Source organism: Hypomesus transpacificus, chromosome 10 (genome assembly GCF_021917145.1).
Source record: "Hypomesus transpacificus isolate Combined female chromosome 10, fHypTra1, whole genome shotgun sequence".
Taxonomy (NCBI): domain Eukaryota; kingdom Metazoa; phylum Chordata; class Actinopteri; order Osmeriformes; family Osmeridae; genus Hypomesus; species Hypomesus transpacificus.
The window spans coordinates 8,187,926-8,211,160 of record NC_061069.1 but is presented as its reverse complement, the minus strand read 5'-3'; the positions used below and the strand labels follow the sequence as shown (position 1 = coordinate 8,211,160).

The 23,235-nt window shown below is 45.1% G+C and overlaps 3 protein-coding genes across 3 annotated transcripts; all 3 read right to left on the bottom strand.

Moving 5' to 3' along the window:
- Positions 1–307: 307 nt before the first annotated feature.
- On the bottom strand, positions 308–3,775 carry LOC124473011 (protein fem-1 homolog A). Its single transcript, XM_047028227.1, has one exon. It carries the CDS (start codon positions 3,611–3,613, stop codon positions 1,760–1,762), a length of 1,854 nt encoding a protein of 617 aa, XP_046884183.1. The 5' UTR covers positions 3,614–3,775; the 3' UTR covers positions 308–1,759.
- A 2,071-nt stretch (positions 3,776–5,846) lies between these two features.
- LOC124472331 (C2 calcium-dependent domain-containing protein 4C) lies at positions 5,847–7,271 on the bottom strand. Its single transcript, XM_047027106.1, has 2 exons — positions 6,519–7,271; positions 5,847–6,404 (listed from the first exon to the last, which is right to left on the bottom strand). Exons 1-2 carry the CDS (start codon positions 7,269–7,271, stop codon positions 5,847–5,849), a joined length of 1,311 nt encoding a protein of 436 aa, XP_046883062.1.
- A 13,508-nt stretch (positions 7,272–20,779) lies between these two features.
- LOC124472993 (DNA-directed RNA polymerases I, II, and III subunit RPABC1-like) lies at positions 20,780–23,229 on the bottom strand. The gene is made up of 7 exons (XM_047028196.1): positions 22,955–23,229; positions 22,626–22,800; positions 22,396–22,511; positions 22,193–22,273; positions 22,015–22,073; positions 21,736–21,814; positions 20,780–21,639 (listed from the first exon to the last, which is right to left on the bottom strand). Exons 1-7 carry the CDS (start codon positions 23,009–23,011, stop codon positions 21,574–21,576), a joined length of 633 nt encoding a protein of 210 aa, XP_046884152.1. The 5' UTR covers positions 23,012–23,229; the 3' UTR covers positions 20,780–21,573.
- Between the last annotated feature and the right edge of the window lie 6 nt (positions 23,230–23,235).

Sequence of the window (23,235 nt, the reverse complement as noted above, 5' to 3'; positions counted from 1 at the left end):
AAAGAGATCTGACCCTAGACCAGAGGTGAAGGGTCATTGGTACAAAGCAGCCCTTGTCAAGAGGGCAGGAGAGATGTGCACATGCTCTGAAGGGAAAGGACAGGGAGGCCAGATAGTTCCTGTATTCCCAGAGCTCAACCTTGCCACGTTCACATCAGCTCAATTACAGACCTGCAAAGACAGAGAGAGGGAGGGAGGGGGGGGGGGGGGAGAGAGAGAGAGAGAGAGAACAGATGCATAGGGAGCAGGTAACAGAGAGAATGACACCAATTACTACAAGCTGGGCACAAACTCACAGAGAGAACAGTTGCCGTGATACTGAATTTTATTCAAGTATCTCCAACACAGTTTTTGTTCTGAAGTTATCATCAGTTAAATTAATCAACCAGTTGAGAGAGAGAGATAGGCTCGGCTGTGAAAGTCCATAAGCCTGGATGTAAAGCCGTGTTTTAGGATTCAGAGCATTTCAAAGTGCATTCAATCTGATGGGGTTTTACAGAGGAACAGACAAACAAGAAAAAAGTAAACAAACTTATGATAAAACAGGATCAAATTTAACTGAGATTAATAAAAAACAAAATAAGACTACGATGCAGGTGCAGTTGGAGACCACATGCATCTGAGATTATCAATAATAAATTATAATCATCTCATTTGATATCAAACACACTGCATAGATTCCAATGTTTCTGTGTGGATCAAGGAGAGGATTGCCTGAGACTATACAAATTAAGCCTGACCGGTCACTTTGGAGTAGGATAATAGCCTACTCTTTATGGCCTAAAAACTCCTCATAGTTCTGGAGCTAATTGCTGCCCATCCCTGGGACTACTCCAGGGGTGGACCAAGATGTAAAGCAAACACACTCATTCTACAAGGCCTAGGCCATGTGTGCAAGGCTAAGCTAGGCTAAAATAGACCACACTAAAGTAGTACCGTTATGACAGTCAGTCCCATGCGCAAGTTAAGTAGGTTTTCACCTTCTCCCTTTCTAAAAGGAGAAAAGGAAAAGCTGATATTTGGCACGCTGTGTTAACCCTCTCCTTTACATTTGTAAGGTAGGGGAAGGGGGTTAAATAATGCAAGGTTGATGGTAAAAAAAAAGAAAAAAGAAAAAAATCTATGCTACAGAATACCAGTCAGCCAAGCATAGCTTCATTGGTTCAAAGGAGGCTTACTGATAAACCTGCAATGCAAGACTTTGTAACTAACAAGCTATCCTACTCACTCGTCATCCCTCATGCAGTTCACCAGATCACCATGTCTTAAGCCTGCCTAACACAGCACTTTTCACTCCCACAAAAACAATGAGCCCCACCTAACCCCTCAGACACGGCCACACGGATGACAGTCTCTCTTCTTACCAGGGGGAAAAGAGGAAGAAAAGAAACGATACACAAAACCCAAAGCAAGTCCAATGTTGTACCCACCAGAGAACAGCAAACAGAAATCGAGCACATCAACATTGTCCATGTGTTTCAAGGTACCTGACCACATCTGGGCCTCCAGACCCCACCAGACATCCCCCCCCCCCCCCTCCAAGCCCTATGTCAGTGTGTGTGCAGTCGCCAGCTGGTTTATTACGGTGTTTTGGTCAAAGACAGTCTGCTTTTGGACGGAGCGGGGGGGGGGGGGGGGGGGGGGGGGGGGGGGCAAGGGAGGCTGGGGGAGTAAATAAAGAGATGTGGGGTGGGCCCAGGGGACAGTCCCAGGGTGTCTGGTTAAGGGACATAAGGAAGGGTGGGAGGGGGTGGATGGGTCAGTGAAGCTCGATGAACGCTTCCATCTCCTCCGAGATGAGGCCCTTGTAGGGCAGTCTGTGCCTCTCGATGGCTCGGGCAGCCAGGCACTGCAGGCTGACGTAGCTGAGCGGGTAGAGGGCCGTGTGCCCGCTGCTCTGCTCGTCCAGCAGCTCGTACGCCGTCTTCCGCTGCGCGTTGGTGGCGTCGAAGTGGGCCCCTCCCCGCACCAGCAGGGCCATGATCTCCGGGCAGCTGTTGGCGGCGGCCGTGTGCAGCGGCGTGTTGTTCTCGCAGTCGCGCGAGTCCACGTCGGCGCCGCACTCCAGCAGCAGCGAGGCCACGGCCAGCGAGGGGAAGCGGCCCACGGGGTAGCGACCCACGGACGTGGTGTCCTTGTCCACCGCCATGTGGAGGGGCGTGAAGCCGCCGCGGCCGCGGGGGTTGAGCTTGAGGAGGCGGTAGACGGTCTGCTTCTTCTGGTGCTCCTGCTCGGGCGAGCACTCCAGCTTCTCCAGCAGGAACACCAGGTGGAGGATGATGGACAGGGCCTTGGTGAACTGGGGGGCCTCAGGGGGGTTGTCTCTCTGGGCCACGGCGCGCTCCACCTCCCTCACGCTCTTCCCCAGGACGCCCATCAGGTCGTGGAAGGTGACCCGTGTGGCCAGGGTGCCCTTGGCCCGGTCCTGCAGGACGAAGGAGAAGAGCTCGGCGAAGGACAGGAAGCTGGAGGCCGTCATTGGGCTGAGGGGGTCCAGGTTGCTCTGCTGCATGTCCAGGGCGTACTTCCACAAACTGATGCAGCGCTCAAAGTTGCCCGAGTCCGCGTAGACGGCCCCTCTGTAGCGGATGTAGTAGGAGGTGTCCGGATGAGAGGGGCCCAGGATGCGCTCTCGGACCAGCAGCGCCTGCATCCGCATCTCGTCTGGGTCTGTGATCAGAGCCTCCAGCTCCTCTGCCGTGCTCACCTCCTGCGCACAGTCGTAAGCTGGCACCGGGGGCCCTGGAGGCGGCTTGGCCAGCAGTCCAGCCTTGTCCCCGGGCTGCCTCAACTCCATAGCCCTCCTCCAGTATCTCATGGCCCCCAGGAGATCACGTTTCTTATCCACAAAGGTCGCCCCGAGGAGCTCAAGTGCATCGATGCGTTCCTCTCTGGAGGAGCGAGGCTGGTGGGCGAGGTACTCCACTATATTGGTGTGGCCTGTCACACTGGCGGCCAAGAGGGGGGTCATCCCATAGCCGTCCCTCTCCATGCGGGCATTGCATTTCAGCAACATCTTCATGATATCCAGGCTACCAGACTCTGCACAGTCGTGGAGAGCAGTATTGCCTTTCACACTTTTTCGGTTCACGTCAGCCCCTCTCTCCAGGAGGAACTTGGCAATTTCTTTGTGGCCCTTGTAGCAGGAGATCATTAGGCAGGTGTGACCATGGCGGTTAGCTACCTCCATGTCAGCTCGATTCTCCACCAGGTAACGAACAATCTCTAGGTGGCCGTCAAAGCAAGCAGCCCGAAGGGGAGTTGAGTTGGTCAGCGTAGTGTTGTTCACAGAAGCACCGTGTTTGAGTAGCGTCCGGACCACAGGGAGGTGACCGGCCGCAGAAGCCGCCCACAATGGCGGGGCCCCTTCAATCGTCTCGCCGTCAAAATTGACCGAACCTCCGAGTTCCACATTAGCTTTACAATGTTCAAGGAGGTAATCAACTACCTCTAAATGTCCATAACGAGAAGCGATTAAGAGAGGGGTGCCTCCTTGTGTTTTCTCCTCGGCAAGAGCCTCTAACTCTTCGGGACTTTTGTTGCTCAGCAACTTCTGGATAAGTTTCAGCTTACCATCTCTGGCCGCGTTGAAAACCGCAGTCGTTATATCCATTTTACCGTCCTTCGACGCTTGCCATCTACCCCCTAGCTATGTTTTTAGAACTGCGAGGAAGGAGCTGCCTCTTTAAAACCAGCAAAGAAAGCTTGTCTGTGGCTCGTTTTCTCCCTGGCATTTTCCTGCCATTTTGAGGTTGCCGTCAAGATGGGGTTTGTGTTGTTTGACAGGTCTATGTTTACAATTTACTATTGGGAGTTTGGGTAGTGTAGTTTCTGAGACCATTTTGTATAATGAATCGAAACCAATGTCCTCCAATCAGCACTGTATTTCCCATCAGACATTGCGGAGGGATGACGTATCTATCAGACGCAAATATGTGGAATGTGTAGTTTTTAAGAAAATGCGTCCCCTTCAACGTAAACCTAATTAAACTACAATTCCCAGGAACAGCGTAGACACAACACGAATGGGGATCAGCTGGTAAAATGTATGGGGATGACTCAAATTCAATTTACGAACGATGTATCTATCTAACCACCGTTAGTGTATTAATACGTAATCAAATAAGCATGTATTGGAGATTTGGGGTGCATGTGTGCGTCTACGTTTCTGTCAGAAAGAGAACGAGACCACACGTAACTGGGAAATCTCCCATTTGACACCGATACTGTCTTTCTTACCCTTTATCAATAGGGGGCAGTACAGGCTACGGTGAGTAAAAAGAAAATTGCATTCAAAGACGCTTTTATCTAAGCGATTTACAGCACTGGGGAAAATGAAACCTACTGGTCTGGAGTCAAATGCTCTAACCACTGAGCTTACCCTCCTTCATGGATGGAAGCTTAATTTCAAAGCACTTTCGAATTATTTTGTAAGCATCTTTGAGTAGCGAGATCATTTTAGTGAGAGACAGTGCGTGTAGGCCTATTTGTGCATAGTGTATCAAGGCCATTGAAAATGCCGAACAATTGAGTTTTTCGGAAATCATAGCCTCACTGGTCAGCAGAAATGCACATCAGAAACTGATCCGAAAATTAGCAGCTCTAACCAACAATATCAATCTCAATAAAGGCTTTCTCTGTTCCAACAAAGGCTTTTTTCCACAGAGAGCAAGAGAATGAGTGACACTGAGATTGTAATTTGTTTGAGTTCAAGCCAAGCCTTGTCTGTCCTTGCGTAATCTTTCTTTCAGAGAGGTGTAATGATAGTCAGCTCATTCAGCTATCAGCTTTTAATACCCCCTACTTGTCTCATTCCCAGAGGAGACAGACAGGCTTGAAAAGAGAGTGAGGCTGTACAATTTTAATGGTACTTTGAAAACAAAGAGACGGTCTCTACAACCCAGGGAATTACACTTCCTGTGCAGTTACCTCAAAATAATTGTTATATGGGCGATGACTTACAGACGTGTGATTATGCGAATGGTCTCGCCTTGTCAGAACTTTAGCAGACCTTTAGGTTTTAAAGGCACATCACTAAAAGCTGTGAGCAAACTTTACAGCTCAGATAAATTGCTATGGAGGATAAAAATAAAATATATGAACGTTGACAACTTCACTGTACCCATTAGCTTGGAAAGAAACGGTTTTGTTACAGATTTTTAATTCACCATTTGGCCGGTGGTAAACAAGTCACAAACATCAATCATCTTCATGTGACATATGATTCATAGAAAACAAAGCCAAACATACGGTATCACTTTGGCACCTCCCAAATAATCCATCACACTCCACAAACACTGCTTGTGCATGCAAAGGTACATCTTGTAAAAGCACATAATCATTACAAAACCTGACTGTAAACAGAGCATCACAGCTCATTATCACTGATATGGAACTCAGTTACATCACAATATTCACCAAGAGCTGGATAGGCTTATATCTGCAGGCCACACAAGGCTGTGTGTGTGTGTGTGTGTGTGAGAGAGCTTAGTATTGTACTGCTGTGAAGTCAGATTTGGATGGAATTCTATAAAGCCCACTATTGAGAGACATAACATGAATCAGTAATATGTGCAACTGAACATTTCTCGTCAGCTTGTTTTTGTTTGAATAATGACTTGGGTGAGGATATCCTCTGAACGTTAACCTGAGGTCAGCGTGTATACTGTACTGTGAGTCTGAGCCATAGCTGAGTCCCATGTCATTCACCTATCCTGTCTCTGTCAATATCTAGTGATGAGAAGAGGAGTCGAACAGTGTGTGTGTTGGCATGCATGCATGCAAGTGTGCTTGTGCATGCGTATGGGTGTGTGAAGCTATACGCATGGGAAGCGACGGCGGAGGTCCTAGCAGCCTGGCAGCAGCTCCCTGAGCATCACCTCCCGCTCCCCCAGCAACACGTTCCTCTTCAGGCTGGTGCCCTTGTTCACCACCTTCATTTTCATGGCCAAGTTCTTGACCTGGGCCTGAGGCACGGCGTCGAAGAAGAAGTCCTCGTTGAACACGGGGTTCCTGCTGTTCTTGATGATGGTGCTCCTCTGCTTCTGCAGCTTGCCAGGGTTCAGGTACAGCGACACGCAGCAGTTGATGCTCTTCACGTCCGTCTGGCGGTCGTACAGGTCCTCGGCCGCCAGCACTCGCACCCTCAGCCGGGACGCGTCGGCGTCGTAATGCGTGCTGAGCCGCAGGGTTCCGCCCTTGTGGAGGTTGACAGTGTGCTCCCGCTGCTGGAGGTCGGACGCCCCCCCGGCGCCGCTGGCCCCGCCCTTGCGGCCCTTGCAGAAGGCAGGGGAGGGCGGGCAGCGCAGGCGCCGGCGTTGCAGGTTGGGGCTGTTGTCCGCTGAGCTGCAATCATCCGTGGAGAGGGAGCTGTGCCGTGCCAGGGTGCGCTTGGCACGAGACACCTGGCAGAGAAAAGGCAGCAGGGAGAAAATATGCTTAGGAACGTTCTTGATTTGACATGGAGAGAGAGAGAGAGAGAGAGAGCAATTGGCACACAGGTATTCAAGAGCCCCTACCTTAGCTTGAGTCTCCTGGGTGATGGAGCGTAGTAGTGAGGCAGAGCGGGAGAGGAGAGGGGAGGTGAAGGGGGAGGACTCTGCCGAGGAGCAGGTGTCACTCTCCCCCCCGCTGAAGTAACGGTATGGGTTGGTGTCTGCAGGGGCCAGGTGGTTCCCCCCCTGGGTGCTTCTCTGAAGGTTGGGGGAGGTGAGGGGGCTGTTGGGGTCGCTGTGGAAGAGGGATTCCTTGCGGCGGGTGTGGGGAGACTCCACCAGGGTGGAGAAGCCGTAGGACGTCTGGGCCTTGGGGACGTACGGCAGAGACATCGCTGTCTGGGACTGAGGGTCTGCGTTGGTGTTGGGGTCACCTCCGTCTCCCGTGTCTGTCGCGGGGTCGTCCGCACTCTCAATCTGGATGATGTGGCGGTTGGCAGACTTCAGGAGGCTGCGTGTGTCCCCTGCCAGGCGAGAGAGCAGGCGGGGGCTGCCAGGGTTCTTGCTGCTCCGGCCGGGCGTCTGGCTGCAGATGGCGTGGTCTGAAGCAGAGGAGCGCAGGGAGGAGCGAGGCTGGGGCTCCGGAGTGAGAGACTCAGCCTCGGGGGGGCAGCAGATCAATTTGGGGGGAATGAAGAAGTCAGGGATCTTGTCTGGGGTGAGGATGTTGCTGTAGACCGAGACTGGGGTTGTCTGGTTCTGTCTGTTGTTCCCGCTTGAGGAAGATTGAGATCCATTGCCATCTATCGAGCCGCGGAGCTTTTCTAGGAGCCACATGCCTCTACAGGAAACTCAAAAAGCTGCACACACACACACGCACACGCACAGGGGATTAGAGCACTGAGACATTATTGATTTGTTCCATGTAAAACATGGAAGATGTACGACTGACATCTAATTACATTTAATTGTAGAATAGAAATCTATTTTCACCTGTCAGGGGTTTCAGACCAGTTTAGCTCGATCGATAATAGGATATGAAGCTATGTTGGCCCATTGACTTCAGACGCAACAGCGGCCCTCTCTTCTTAAATGTCACGGCACGGGTGTCCTTCCTCTCTAAGGACTGAGCCTCCTTATTGAAGTATACAAAAGATTCCTCAAAATTGTACATCAACCAAAACAACGTCTCATCAAAGGTTCATAAGCCTAAAGTGCCAGCAGCCTGTTGCTTCCATGCCTGCTTATCCAAACGAAGAAAAAACGGTTTCGGTCTGCAAGGCAGTTTGAATTTCCCTTCTTGTTATGGTAAACATAAATGCCAATTAACATGCGAAACAGTTGTAAAAACTAATGAGACAACTAGACCACAATTGAGAGTTGTCTCATTCCAGTACTAAAGACTAGGGCGCGCAACCGTGCCACGGTAGGCAAACTGAATCGTAAATTAAAATTCGAACATACAGTATTGCATTGTATATATTTAATAATATTATAATTTAACAAACACATGTCGATGAGGGCAGATATTTGCCGCAACCTAACTGTAAATTGTGGAGTTGTATTAAAAAATCGACTTTTACGCTCTTCGGGCTAAATGCTGTTTTGTCATAATATAAAAGAAATAGTTAATAATAAAAATAAAAACAACTTAAAAACATGATTCCATAACAAGAATCATGAAAGGAATCGACGTAACTTACCACACAACGGAGCACCTGTTGAACTGCGAACTGTCGGAACTCACCGTTCAGCTGAAGTGTTGACTTGTACGCCCCCGAATGAGACAGAACACTCGTTCACATGCACTCATCTCCGTCTCCAAGCTCTCCGTGCGTAAAACACTCCACGGGGTTTTTCCCAACATAGAAGACCCACGGTTTAGGTTAGCCTTGAGAACAAATATTGTGTCACTGATCAATCCCATTTAATACAGGGACCTTTATACAAGGTATTGTTGAATATAAACCGGTGGGAAGGTCCCAAATGTCTCAATGCGCCAAAGCGATTCTGTAGTTTAATCAGTTTTACCTTAATTGTTTATCGTTAAATTCATACCCTATACATTATTTGTTTGAATTCAAGAAAATTGGCCCAATGCTATTTGTGTTTACATGCTCAGGAAAATCCTTTCAAAGAAAGATGTATCATGTCACCACCATCCCTTGGGATTTAGAAGTTAAACAAAACCAGATATCAAAGAACAATAAATGCCTTTGAATCTTATTGGAATAAAACTGATTTTTATACTTTGCACAGAGCCATTCCCAAGTAATTTGGGGCGTCCTTCTTCAGTCAGATTTCAGGACATCAGTACGCAATGGAGTAGATGGACTGGTCATCAATGCTTCTCTATTGGGTTACAGTATATTGCTAGGCCATCTGGAGCAGGTAGGGGAGACCTGTATAGGAGAGTGTAACCTTAAAATGCATTAGAGTGTCTCTTGCTGAAGCTGCAACACACCCACACAGGCCTCAGTAAACCAATGAGAAGACAGTGATAAACAGCCTGCCGGCCAGAATGGTCCTGCTGAGAAGATGGGCAAGGTTTGGCCGAAGAAGCAATTTTAACGGTGGTATGCAGTGTGCTATTAGCCACCAGTAGTAATGTTCTAGTAATGTTGTAATGTTATATATGACATATGTATTCATACTATAGTCTCAGAAAAGTAAAAAATAAATATATACTGTATATTATATATATATATATATATATATATATATATAGCATATCCATACTATACATGACTACAGTCATAAATTCAGACTACTAGTTCCATCCCCACCTGGCCAGAACTACATTTTAGTCTACCCCCTTCTTGAAGACCTTTGAGCCTTCTACAACTATCCTTTCAGCACTACATCCACGTAAGGACCACGGACAGCTCCGCACTCTCCTCATTCAGAGTTCCATAAATAGCTGTAGCAATATGCTTGCTAAAGCAACTCTGTTAATGTAAACAGCACCCCTCTGGTTCTTGATAAAGCCACATGCTGGAGGAGTGTGATCAACCGCCCTGGCAGTCACTATGGTAACCATGGCACAACAGAGCAGTTAGGCGTTGATAGGGTTGAAGAGATAGATAGATAGATAGATAGATAGATAGATAGATGGAGAGAGATAGAGAGAGTCAGACAGACAGAGATAGAGAGAATATGATAAAAAAGGAAAGAGAGAGAGAGAGAGAGGCTGAAATAGCAGTTGAAGTGGCTGTCAGGTTATTGTTTTTTGGCATTTCAGTTGTGGTAAATGTAGGCCCCAGTTTAACAGCCCAGTTAGGACCATTTGTGTGAGGGCATGGAGAACTGGGTCCATGTCATCCTGACACTAGAACAGATCCCTAAGTGCTTCTGTCTTCAAAGAGGTTTAACACTGCTTCTGAGATCAAGAACCCCCCCTCTCATGTTTAGGGGAATGAAGTAGAAAAGTTCACTTAAGGTTTTTTAGTTGTCCAGTGTAAAATATAATCCATTATTAATATCACGTAAGACTGAAAATACGTGATGGTGCAATTTTCTGTTGTTGTGCAGGAATAGATCGGATGGTTTAAGAGAACACATCTGCATTTTATTATACCATTTTTTCCCCAGTGACCCGAGACGTCAGGCCAGGTATTGGGTGTTTACGTCTGTGTTTGTGCATCTGCGTGTAATATGAGTATTGTTTGTGTGTATGCATGAAAGGGTTACAATCAGTATCCATGGTGACGAACACCGAAGCGAACACCTGCAAATCAGAATTGGACTGTGCTCTTAGAGGAAAGCTCTAATTGGGAAGAGAGCAAAGGGGGATTTGAGAGAGATAGAGGTGTAGGGGCGGGGAGACACTTTTTATTTATTTTAGAAGATGAAGAGAGAGAGAGAGAGAGAGAGAGGGAAAGAGGGAGAAAGAGAAAAGAGAAAGAGAGAAAGAGAGCGAGAGATAGTTAAGACTAAGTGAGAGTTACAAGTGATTAAGGTGAACCTTAACCCTTAAAGGGGAGCATGCATCTCATCTGTCTAGTAAATGTGGAATACCACCATCTAATGAACTGAGCCCAGGCTGGACGGTATGATAATGAAGCCATCTCGGTTCCCCTCAATCAACAACCTCACATTCCTCACCAGGAATTATGTCATCAGAGTATTGATTTAAGATCTTTCTAACCCCTACATCACCGAAGATGGGCTGTGTCTCTATTGTTCAGACTGACGGAGAACATGTGACTCATACCCCATTGTCTACACGCTGTACTGTATGTGGCTCCTTATTTCAGTTTGACATATTGCTCAAGCCTCGGTAGACTGCTCAACGAAAGCGTACACTTCCTACACATGATAAATACAAACACATACATGCTGCTGTATAAATACTTACAATACGTCGCCCACCACACATTAACGCACACACATGCACAAACGCACACATACATAGACAAGGCTATGCAATGTTTACGGTGAGAGTGTTCAGTTCTGTAAGCTCAGTCAGTTTTAATTGGAGTCAGTTGTAAAGCTTTGATAGAACAAGTTTGCTTCTTTTTTTAATGAGCTCCAAGCCAAATCTCCATCTTCCTCCCTCCCTCCTCTCCTTTCTTTCCTCTTTGCTCTCTTCCTATCCTTCCAACCAGATGCACAATCAGAAGCACAGTGCCCCCTCTTGTATCTCAGTTCCCTTTTTCTTTTTCATAGTACTGTTGCTTTCCAGTACATGAATTGACATTACCCAACTTTCCATGTAAAATTGCAATATTCAACGAGACATGGTTCATTACAAAAGCTGACTGCATTTTAAAATGCCAATGGATGAACCTTTTAAGGAACTACAGAGTTATTGACACTCTATCGCCATCTCCATCTCATCCAACCTGTGTTAACTCCCCAACTCTGTCTCCATCCCACCATCACTTGGGGCAGTGGACATCTGAGCTCTCACTGGTGCAGGACGAGTGGCCAATTAAGCTCGGTTCCTGCCCGCTTTTTAATGAATGGTTGTAGGGAGAGTGAGAGACTATGAACAAGACTGGGGCGACACAAAGACTTTCAAAACAAGAGAGGAAGTGTGTATTCATGAAGTTATGGCTTGCTTTGATGGGCCTGATCAAAGAGCCGACAGGAGGGACCTCACAGTCTTGGAAAAGAAGGAGATCAATCGGCCTTCATTTCAAGTATGAGCGACACAAACACGAACGCACATTCTCACCCTTTCACTCATAACGACACACAAGTTTGGCTTTATTTATCTGGCAATCTGCAAAGAAATCTGTAAACTTTTTATGGTTTATCATAATATATTGTAGTTTGAATGTAACTTTGATGTTGGAGATCATTATTTCTATGTGGATCTGCTTGTGTCGCTTCAGAGAGAGGTGCCCATATCATGAAGAAACAGAGAGTTAAACCAAGGGAGATGAAATGGGGCCCTAATCAACTGGGGTGAAATACAGTTGGCCAAATGACTTTGGACAGAATTGGTTTTCTCGTCACTAGTGCTTAAAGGGTTGGTTAATGATACATTTAGTCTCATCTCCTGGGTATGTGTTTATGTGTGTTGCACCCCTCCAGTTTCAACACCAACAAGCACACACACACACACACACATAAAGAGGGAGTCAACACAACTCAGGAAGACATTACAGTAACAAAAGATTTACAACTGAAAAGACGGCAAGAGGTTGAGAGAGAAAGAAACATGCCCCATGCTATAATAGACGTGATATTTTCTTTCTTTTTTTAAATCCCTCTTTCTAGCTTTCTAACTGTTTTATGGGTCCTGTCTTTGTTGTATAAGCTGCCTTCTGTCTTGTCTTTTGGCTTCCCTTCTCTCACTCTCCTCTTCGGTCTCTCTCCTCTATCTCATTCTGTTTGTCTTAGTATTTGCCCTGGGCTTTCATTTGTTGGTCTGTGTCTTCCAGTATATCAGATAATCTATGTGCCCAATTTTCACCACTGCAGCAAAGCACCCACCACTAAGCCCCTTGGAATCCACACAAAGAGTGTGTATGTGTGTGCATCGGTCCGGATGTGTTTGTGTGTGTGTGTGTATATCTCTGTTACAAGCACATACGCAGTCCCTAACCAGCTGGGTTTGTTGTCTCAGGTCATAAAAGAAGACATCAACTCTGTTATAGGAGCATTCATCACTATATTGGATCAATGTAATTCAGCATAATGTTTCTCTTCATTGATTTGGTAAACAGACAGTGTTAGATCCATACTAGACATCACCAGTCTGTTAATCAGCACACACCTGCCTGCCCTGCCTATATTTACATTACTAAATACATGTCCTTGTCAATGGTCTCATGGTACATCAAGGTTCATAACAGAATACAGCTGTCATCATCAATGAGGCCCCGTTGAATAGTTCTGCATAATATATTATTCTACTGGATGTGCAACATATTATCATTAATTAAATAATGTGTACTGTTCTGACACCTGTGCCTGGCATCATTACATCCTGTGTTACTTTCAAACGTAACTTTATATTATCAACATAAAATGACCAAAAACTAATCTGCTGGGTTGTGTCTCGGCATGGGAGTGATGTTTCTCCTGGTAAAGGACTGGGAAGTGAGACCGAAACAGCTCCAGGCCCAAACAGGTGGTCGCATTCTCACTAGCACAGTCACATGACATGAGATGAATATTGTGTTGGAGCGGTGGAGGAGAGCTTTATCCCCTGTAAACCCTGCCTGATCCATCAATATCTACATATGCCATAGCAATCCCTTAGCCCCTCTGCTTCTCATCTTCCTCCCTGCTGTATAGTGCCACTTTAGTGATAATAAAGAATCCAGCCGATAAAGCTGTAAGATTTCTGTTTGATCTTACTTGTCACAACTAATCACAGAATGTAATTGATCAGAAATAACGTTGACGGGATAGATTGGAGAGGAGATTTGTGAAGTAGGTAAGTCAACCTGCCTCGGTGCTACCGACTAAGAGTTAAGGATTACAGTCAAACTAGGTTTACTCTAAGCAAGGTGCTATATGTAATAATGGGGCATTATTTGTAACTTCAGCCCTCCAGTAACCATAATTAAAACGGCACATGTTCCAGACATAACGCTAATGCAGGCGGAGCCCATTCAGCGTTTGGAGTTTGCTCCTTGCCTACCAGTACTGACATTATTTCCAAATTAAAAAGCTTCAGTCTGTGTTAAGCCATTTCATTTCTGACCTACCTTTTCTTATTCGATTCTAGCTTTCAATCTTCAGCTCACCTTTCCTCATTTTCTCTGAGTTGTCACTCATCCCTGCTTTATTCCTCCCTCTACTCCTTCTTCCCTGGCTCTCCCTCATGTCGTTTTCCCATGCTGAGTCTGTTAAATGTCAGGAGTGGTTCTGATTAAGATTCTGTGTTTTCATCCTCCTGGCTACTTACTGTGTTGATTTGACAGACATGATAAAGTCTTCTAGTTACTTTCTCGTCTACCCCCGCATCTAGTCATTGCTGCCTGAGTGTGTGTGTACTTGTGTGTGTGTGTTTGTATAAATGTGTGCTTGCATCTCTCCTCCCCCTGTATCTCCCAGGCATCTGTGCTTCCTTGACATGTCAAACAGAGAAGTCACAGCATGTCTGTCGTAGCAATGAGTTTGTCATCAATCTTTAGTTCCATCTTCAATCTCCAACCAACAGTTCATTCTTACTAATAAGCCAGATAACAGAGGCTAGTTTGAAATATGTTTCTTTGGATGAAATAAAATCAATTAACAACAATGTGTCACAGAGGAATTGAAAGGGATTTCATAAAGTTCACCAAGAGAACTCAGTATGGGGCTGGAAGCCTATCTGACCAGACTGGGCCCTTTGACATTAGAAACACACATCTTAAATTCTGGGAACTGTTGGTTCCATTTTCCAAGGTACAGTAGTGTATAATGCTCTTTGAGCTTTCATTTGGTGAATGAATAGCTCCACATTAGTTTCTAATTCCCATTCATTGTTATATTTAGAGAGACTGTTCCAGGCTGATGGATTCTATTCAGCGCTGCCCCAGTGGTAAAGTGCTCTCCTGCCGTCTCAGAGTTTGATGCCCAACATCAGCAGTGTGCCCTGAGGGGGGGAGAAGGGAAATGGAGGAAGTGAAGCAGCTCTGTAATCAGAAAAGTGCAATGAATTGAGGACCCTCTCGGCATACTTCTAAGGCCGCTCTCGATCTCTCGATTCCGTTTCTTCTGAGCGGCTCGTAGCCTGGATATTAATAGGGAAGCTAGTGAGTGAGTCACAGCAATGCCTCAGTCTCTAAGTGTTTGTGGATGATTTGCTGTATTTATAGTAGCCCAGGCCCACAGCGTGAAGGCTTTAGATACAGAGCAGTACAGGTAATGACAGGATGCCACTCCTTCTCACTGACATAAACATTAACAAGTGAGTGTTGTTTAAAGTGAGGATCATGACAATGGTCATCAAGGAGATTGCTTCATGTCAGGATGAAATGACATTTAAATCTATGTTAACTAGCTAAGCTCTTTTCTAATGGTCAGAATTGGTATGTGTTTGACCGACTGTGATTTTTCATGTCTTTTCATGCCTTTATGTTTTTTACCCCCCTTGCTGTTCAGGCCTTTTTTAAGGTTAGTCAATCTTTCGTCCCCAGACTTTTCCCAACTACTCACCTCTTTGTCTCACTATTCCCTCGCCCTCGACTCCTCTTCCCGCCTGGCCTGGCCTCCTGTGGAGGTCTGAGATGAGGCTGTCAGTCCGACACTGACATGGCAAAGAAGCGGAACCAGGAACTTTCTGAGGTCTCTCAAAAACCCTTCCATTCCAGGTTTGTGTTCTATAACGCCAATCATGACATTTGATTTTGAACCCCAATTTTGGTGGTCAGTCAGAGATTTTGGTAGACACAGTGTTAAGTTCTGTAACCACATTTCAGTTACCACTCATAAGGAATAAAAATAATCTCCCAACTACAGAGCAACAATAACATCTCAACCACAATAGTGCATGTTACATACAGTATCGTATGCTAAATAACATACTCAAATGTCTTTGTTTCTGACCATCACTCAGTACGTTACCTTTTGAACACTACATACACTAGTCCTGTGTGACAGGTCAAATCAAGTGCATCCCAGCATCTCAGCAGTCAGACAGAGACTGTCAGAGCCGGGACTCAAACTCGGGTCTATGGTGTGAGGGTCCGTCTCACAAGACAAGCAATATACTGACAGAGACATGTCATCTGGCTCCTAGCAGGCTTGATTAGAAGGGCCTGGAGTCACAGGAGTGTGGTGCTTCTCTGCTGCTGTCTGGCTGCTAGAACACGTCTCCGCAGTTTGAATAAATGGCCTAGGACACATCTACGATCTGTTAGCATTCAGAGTGGAGGAAGAGGAGAAGGAGGAGAGAGGAGATGGGCGAGAGGAAAGTAGAGAGAGAGATTGAGAGGGAGGGAGAGGGAGAAAGAGGCCGGAGGTGGTGTGATAACAACAAGCCTGCAAGGAGAGTGGGAGATAGCACGACATCATCTGTGGTTATTTCTATGGTTTACACTCCCACTAAGTGGAGCAGACTGTCCCTCAGTTAGAGGTGGACAATAAGACAATGATCTGAGTGTTACATGATATGTTGGGGGTGGCAGTCTCTGTTCAGAATTTCAAACTCGAAATGTTTAACCAAACATTTGACTTAAAAACAAGAACATGGCATTAATCAATTATCACATCTAACAACTTTAGCTCTTTATGATGTATTTGTACTGTTGATCACTCAGGTTAAAAGTGTATCTTGTATGCACTTGATTGGTGACATCCACCCAAACACTTCACAAAACAGTGTCGGAGAAATGTAGGATGTAATATTACTGTTATATATACTGGTGCTAGCATTCCTTGCCAGCAGAGAACCCCCTCCTCACATGACCTATAGATGACACTAGGCTTACGTAGACAAACTGACCTAGGTTGACCATTATCATACTAGAGGTGCAATACATGTGTTAACCTTATCTGTGTTGAGTGAATCATATGGTCAAGCCTAGGGTCAGGGAACTCTGTAAGTTTCCATGTGCATGCGCACTCTGTCTCTGGGATCGATCATATTGACATCTGACATACTGAGGAGGGGACTTCTCACCAATTAATGGTCTACCTGAAGACTGGGGAGTTAGAGAAACTTTGTATTGCGATCAAACTTTGTCTCCTTGCTGGCAAGCATTAAACCATTGTACTTTCTTTGAATCCGAAGACTCTGTGCTTTACTTGAGAAATGATCCTAACACACAGTCACTCAAACCAATACACATCCACACATGCACACACATAATCAAACACACATTCTCAATGTATCACATATTTGCTTACTTATGTATTGTGTACGCACACATCCATAGCACCCAGTCCATCCCATCTCTCCTGTCTGTGCCCACAGGCTTTCAAGTCGTGCCAACTCTTTGATGCCATCTCAGAAACACACAGGGGAGAGTTTATGGAAATGCAAAACTCAAGAGGAATCACATCAATTCCCTTCAGCTGTTCATCTTTTACTATTTCATCCATAGTGTCCTTCTCACAGTTCCGCCAATGACACCTTGTCACATTATCATTTGCACTATTTGTATTTTTTGTGCTATCTGTATTTCTTGTATTTTTAGATGTGTCTACTTTATATTTTACATTTTGTTTTTTATTCTAAATCCCCTCAGCTAGACTTTGTTTCTTTTGTATAGTTAAATCACATATTTCAGTTTTAAGATTCCTATATGTTTAATGTATGCACCTTCCTGCCAAAGTAAATTCCTTGTCTTTCATGGCGATTCAAACCCTTTCTGATTGTGATCCCTTCTGTGTTCTGAGTGTGTTCATGTAATCCCTTGGGCTTCTCTTGCAGGTGTGAGAGGAGTTCAACAGGTCAGTACTCTACTGGAACACCTTGCTCTGCCTCTACTCCTTCTATAAGCCAATATCCAAGCTCTACAGGGCCAATGTCCTTTCGGTTGCAGCCCTGTGTGATCTAGCCTGAAGTGTGGGTGTCATGAGGTGAGTGGTGGAATAATACAACCACAGTATGGCACTCAGAGCTCGTATATACAGTGGTGTCTTGGTTGGTTAGGGTCACATGTGTGGGCAGTGGAAACACTTGCAACGCTTCCCATCCAAAGCTGCACATCTAGCACCACTTGTGTGAACGAGCCTGAAGAAATGAAGGTTCAGCCAGTCACAAAGGGCTACAGCCACTCTCGCGTGCAGGGCTAGCGTTGGTACAGGACACAGGTGACCATCTGAATGCGTGTGTGGGTCTTAGTTGTGTTCCAATTTGATCCAGGTCACAATCCCCAGTGGGAGACTGGAAAAGATCTTAGAATGTTGAGGGAAGGTGTCAATGACAAATCTTAGCAATGAACCTGCAAATTAACCTAGCACACATATCAATGCAATAAACCACAAGAGCATACATTCAAGTTCCTTTCTGTGAATGTCTATCAAAACTGAATAGGCTTACAAAATCTATATAGCACAAAGGGCAGACTGTTGTAGAACTTACATGTGTTATGCATAACAATACAGTACAGTGGTGGGTGTTCATTGAACAGGTCTGAATGGCTTGACTTAAAATATTTCCATTTAACACCATCTGTCAAGCTCTAGTTTATTTCAGACTTACACACATTGTATACTGCACACACACACATACACATTACACACAGTAATAAAGAAGGAGATGAAAGGAATAACTCACATCAGTGGGAAATGCAGTCAGTGCATGGACCACAGCAGGGGTTCTGGTGGCAGTCACCAGCACACAGGCTAATAAGGAACTGTGAGTGTGTGTTAAAGCAAATCAGTGGCTTCTGTTAGAGAAGCAGTTTATAAACAAAACTGATACCCCAGAGGGTGAAAAAGTAAAGCACTGAAAGTAAAAGCCCAACAGAAATAGCAAAACTGGATATTAGAGAAAAAGCTAACAAAGTAAATTAATGTGGAAGAAATGAATGAAAGAAGGAAAAGAAAGCATCATCATGAACACACTCCCCCTGGTAGCAGGTCAGGCCAGCTTGGAAGCAGCAGACAGGTGCTTGGTGAGTGCATGGCTCTTCTCTCAGCTCGGTGGGGTTGTTAACATTCTCATTTCCCTCCTAACCCCAGAGCTGGGGCCAAGCGCTGGAGCAGTGAGTGGCAACAGCTTGTCTTCATCCTCTTAAATGGATCAGAAATACACTTGCTTGTCACAATTTCTATTCTTGATATTGAGCTCACTGGTGAGTCCTGTCTTTTCCGGGTGTCCTTGTGTGTGTGTTATTTCTGATGTTATGAAGCCGTTTTTTGCAGTCTGATTTTAGCCTCTTGACAAATAAAACTGGTCAAGTACCATGATCTGTGTTTTCATATCCCTAAAGAGCATTGATCTGCTAGAATGACACTTGAACAGAATATGCATGCCTTTAATATCTACAGTGGTGGTGGTGGTGGTGGCGGTGGGGGCTAGTTCTGCGTTTGTGATTGTGAGATGATTAACATGAGCATGCCATGGGAAACTCCAAGTCTAAGAAGTTAATTAGTGGGGCTGAACATGAATCACTCACAAACACACATGCAGACGCACACACACACACACACTATCATACTATGGGGTTCACATCTTCAAAAGATGAGAAGCTTCTGATTAAGGGTTGATTAACTGTTGTGTCTGCCATGGGTTTCAAACGGAACCCCTCCAAACACTAATGAAACACCTTACAACCAATTAAGAGTTTAATTCGGGTTTTGCTTCAAAGAAGCGCATCACCGCAGGGGTGATTCACTGTATATGTGGGATACAGACCTCCAGAGCAAGTTTATGAAAAAAACAGGGTTAGGGTTGTTTCTCTTATCTTGTTTTTTTGTCCTTACTTTTCCTACACACAAACACTTTAACATGCTTAAGCAGAAATAACACACACATGAGCAGAAAACAAAAAGATAATTACAGTGATGAACATAAGGTCAGAGCGTGACATTTTAACATCATGGGGTCTCAATCATGCTGCATGTCGGCTTAATGCTCTTCTAAAAACAAATTGCAAAATATGGAACACGCACACAGACAAGCGCTCACACTAACATGTTTTGGGTGAAAAGGGTTTTTCACCAAAGTTTGTGTCTGATCGTAATGACCGGTGGTCAGGTCATCACTGCAGTGGCAGGCGAGTCTCTATGAAACCATCCCCACCAACACCAGGAACCAAAACCATAACATCCTGCTGCTGTTGTTACATAGAGGAGGAAAGGTAGAGGAGTAAATGGGTGCAAAGGTAAGGCAGTGTTAATGAAATCAGAATGTCATAGTTCACAAGGAAAGACATGCTCAGTTGGGAAATATAGCTAGACAGAAGGAATAATCCTTTTTAAATGCCTTTTGCTTTAACCCCACTCTTATTATGAGTACAGAATGTCTAATATTCTGTGTGTGTGTGCATGTGTGTGTTCTCTAATATTTCATCTTAATACATCAACAAGATACCAATCAAAGTTGCAGTTAACTTGTTGCTTGGAAACAGCCTCACTGTAACCGAGCCTCCACTATTGCCCTCCCCACGAGACAGCAAAATGTTTGAAGAAAAGTTAGGGTGAATCCTCACTGTTTCTAAGCAACACGTCAACCGTGTCTTTCCTTTGAGTATCCTTATCGACTCCAACGTAAGGGGGCATGTCAGATGGCAGATTTAATGAGTAAGTCAGAGCCATCTTTCCACTGGTTTTCAGAATCTTGGACCTGGTTTTCTGGGAGGCTGAGTTTGGAACATCTGGTTTTTGAAGGCTCAGACTCTGACTCCAGCTGCTCCTCTGTCAACAAACACACAGGCCCACATGCACACGCATAAACACACAGGCCCACATGTACCTGCATACACACACAGGCCCACACACACACGCATACACACACAGGCCCACACACACACGCAGGCCCATGTACACGCACGTGCACAAAACCAAACAAGCCAAGAAGCAATAGGGCGGCTGTTGCAAAGTCACAACAAGACGCGTTGTGGGACTCTTTCTGATCCTGGCGTAAACCTTAGTTTGAGATAAATTGTGTTTTAATCTTCCCGCTATGCATCCATTCCTTCTGTTTCCAAATAATATGATGGGGGGGATATATTTCATCATCACACTTCAAAATGTCATTCTTTCCATATCGACTCCCTTGACATGTTTCAGTGTGTATGTCAAAGCACATTCTTTAAAACAGATGGCAACCTATATTTACATGTCGACATTACCCTTGTGCAATATGTGGTGGAACGGTTGGCAAGGCAACAGAACCTGAGGACTGCGTTCCACGGCTCAACACCTTTTCCCTATCTCCTCACCTGAACTAATCTGAGACAAGTCCTGCCCCTCCATTTTTCCAAGAAAAAAAAAATGGATCTGTGTTGTTCTTTCATTGTACTTTATGACTTGATCAAGTAGGTGTCTTCTGCGGGAGCAAAAGGATAGGATGGGTAGGAGAGCTTCTGCTATGTAGCCTGTGTGTCAGAAAGCACCTCTCCTGCTGTCATACAAACACACTGTCAGATATTCACAGTTTGGCTTCACAGCATCACAGTACACACATAGCACCGCCTGGAAAGGACACACGAGCCAGAAGGAGGAATAGGAGACAGTCCGTTCCTCTGAAACAGTCCAAGACATACAAATATCTAAATGTTTAATAAGGAAGATTTTGTTATTTACATGCTAATGTATAATTGGTAAATATGACGCCAAATGACGTTGTGTCCTTGGGCAAGGCACTTCACCCTACTTGCCTCGGGGGGAATGTCCCTGTACTTACTGTAAGTCGCTCTGGATAAGAGCGTCTGCTAAATGACTAAATGTACAAATGATGTAAAAATATAGTAAACCAAGTTCAATATTCTATACAAAAAGTCAATGCTAGGCTTCTAGCGCTCCCTGTTGGTCATCTGCTATAACTGCTTGTGTCCTTTTATCAGTCGCTAATAAAATCAAGGCTACAAAATGAGCATTCACAGTAAATTTGGGGTTAGAAAAGCGCAAATCAGAACAGATAGGGTGATAAATGATGTATAACACAATGGCAGAGCTACAACATTCACACAGACTTTAAACACATTTAAAAAAAAACATTTTCATTTCCAACATAAAATTAACAGTTTGCGGAACAGTTTTGAGTAGTTGATATCAGTTGAACGTAGGTGCGCTTGTACATCTACTGCACTAGTCTGTAGGTAATGTAGCGCCCCGCAGTTTCACTTGGCCTGATGATTTTCACCACCTGTTAGAGCAGAGGAAGAAGGAACAGTCATCAGCCATGCAGCTCCACGATGGTCCACCCTCCCAGGGAACTGCATGGTGTGTGCATGTTTCAGACCTGTCCTCTTTTCAGCCCAAAGTATCTGGCCACAGGGTCTCCTGCTTGGATCCTGGGCAGCTGGCTCTCCTTTAGTTTACTGACTGGTCAAGGAAACCCGGACGGCAGACATCATATTGTCCTATACTGTATATATCAACACCGGACCACAGCAACCCATGTAGGACGAGTCACTACAGCTTACTCCTAAATGATTATGAGAAGCCAGTACTTCATTAACACACACACACACACAAAAACTAGTTTTATCCATAAGACTACATGTGTTAGAAAGGATACTATCGAGTCAATAGTTCTGTAAGCTCCTCCTTGGCCATCACTATGTGCTCTGGAACCAGCTGAGGTAAGACAACAGAGGATGAGAAGTGTTCATATTTAATCGGTTAATGTACTAAATCAGTTGATTATGAAGACATTAACAATTAATGTTGTATGTTGCGCAAACTCACTCACATACCTCATGCTCTGTGATGTTGATGAGAAGCTCCTGCTGCAGAAACTGCTCCAGGATGTATTTTGGTGCCATGTCAACTAACGACTGAAAGGGAAGGGACAAGGAAAGTTGACAGGCCTGGCAGGTCATTAGGAATCTGACCATGTTATGGTCTGCTTGTCCCATCTTCTCCTTCTCACTGATATGAAACAGGAAGCTGACAACACCTGTTTGGCAGAAGGTGTCATGCCCATCTGGACCACAATTATGGCTCGCGTGATGTTCTCCTCCTGCATCCGCTGGCAGTACATCTTGATGGTCTTAATTCCCACCTTGGGCTCCTCTGTAGAATAATAAACATTAACTTTATATAATACGGGATGAACACAGCGAATGTAAAGCAGCGTCAAGTGGGTGTTGTACTAGAACTTCGATGTCTTAAAAGATCACTAAGTACCTGGAAAGAAGATGAACATTTGGTCAGTTGGATCATCGTTGTGGGCAACAAGCACAGTAAGATCTGTCCGTCGTGGGCGTCCCTCGCTGGGCTTGTCGCCAAACTGGCTTTTAAATTCGTCCAGAGTCTGATCTAGCTCATCTTGAGTCACCAGGTACCCGCGGTCGTGGCACAGCTATAGGATTTTGAGGAAGATATCAGAATTCACCAGCAAAACACTGCTATGTCAGAGTAACTGTATGTGTATAATGTGGCTGCCTGTTGGTTAGCTACCTGCCAATGCATCTTTATTTCCACGTGTTATGGACGTATGATGTTGAGGAACTAACCTGCATGATAGTTTTCCGGATTTTCCATAATCTGTAGGTTTCTTCTTCGTCATCCATTTGTTGATTAAGCAATTATGCCAGAAATATACAGAATATGCCCAGCTTTAGCTGTTTGGCCACAACGTTCTGAATTCAAAAAACTGTCATTTTGTCACATCCGAACATCTTCCGTACTACAAGGGGTTTCCGTAACGATCGCCTATTCAAATATCGTCTCAAAACCAACCATTATACAAATATACCATCACATATAATGAACACATCCTAAATGGATAATTAAT

Coding starts and splice junctions, on each gene's coding strand:
- LOC124473011 (XM_047028227.1), bottom strand. CDS start 3,613: ATGGATATAACGACTGCGGTTTTCAACGCGGCCAGAGATGGTAAGCTG.
- LOC124472331 (XM_047027106.1), bottom strand. CDS start 7,271: ATGTGGCTCCTAGAAAAGCTCCGCGGCTCGATAGATGGCAATGGATCT. Junction 6,405..6,518: donor CCCAGGAGACTCAAGCTAAG/GTAGGGGCTCTT, acceptor TTTCTCTGCCAG/GTGTCTCGTGCCAAGCGCAC.
- LOC124472993 (XM_047028196.1), bottom strand. CDS start 23,011: ATGGATGACGAAGAAGAAACCTACAGATTATGGAAAATCCGGAAAACT. Junction 22,274..22,395: donor TGACACCTTCTGCCAAACAG/GTGTTGTCAGCT, acceptor CTTCCCTTTCAG/TCGTTAGTTGACATGGCACC. Junction 22,074..22,192: donor TCAACATCACAGAGCATGAG/GTATGTGAGTGA, acceptor GTCTTACCTCAG/CTGGTTCCAGAGCACATAGT.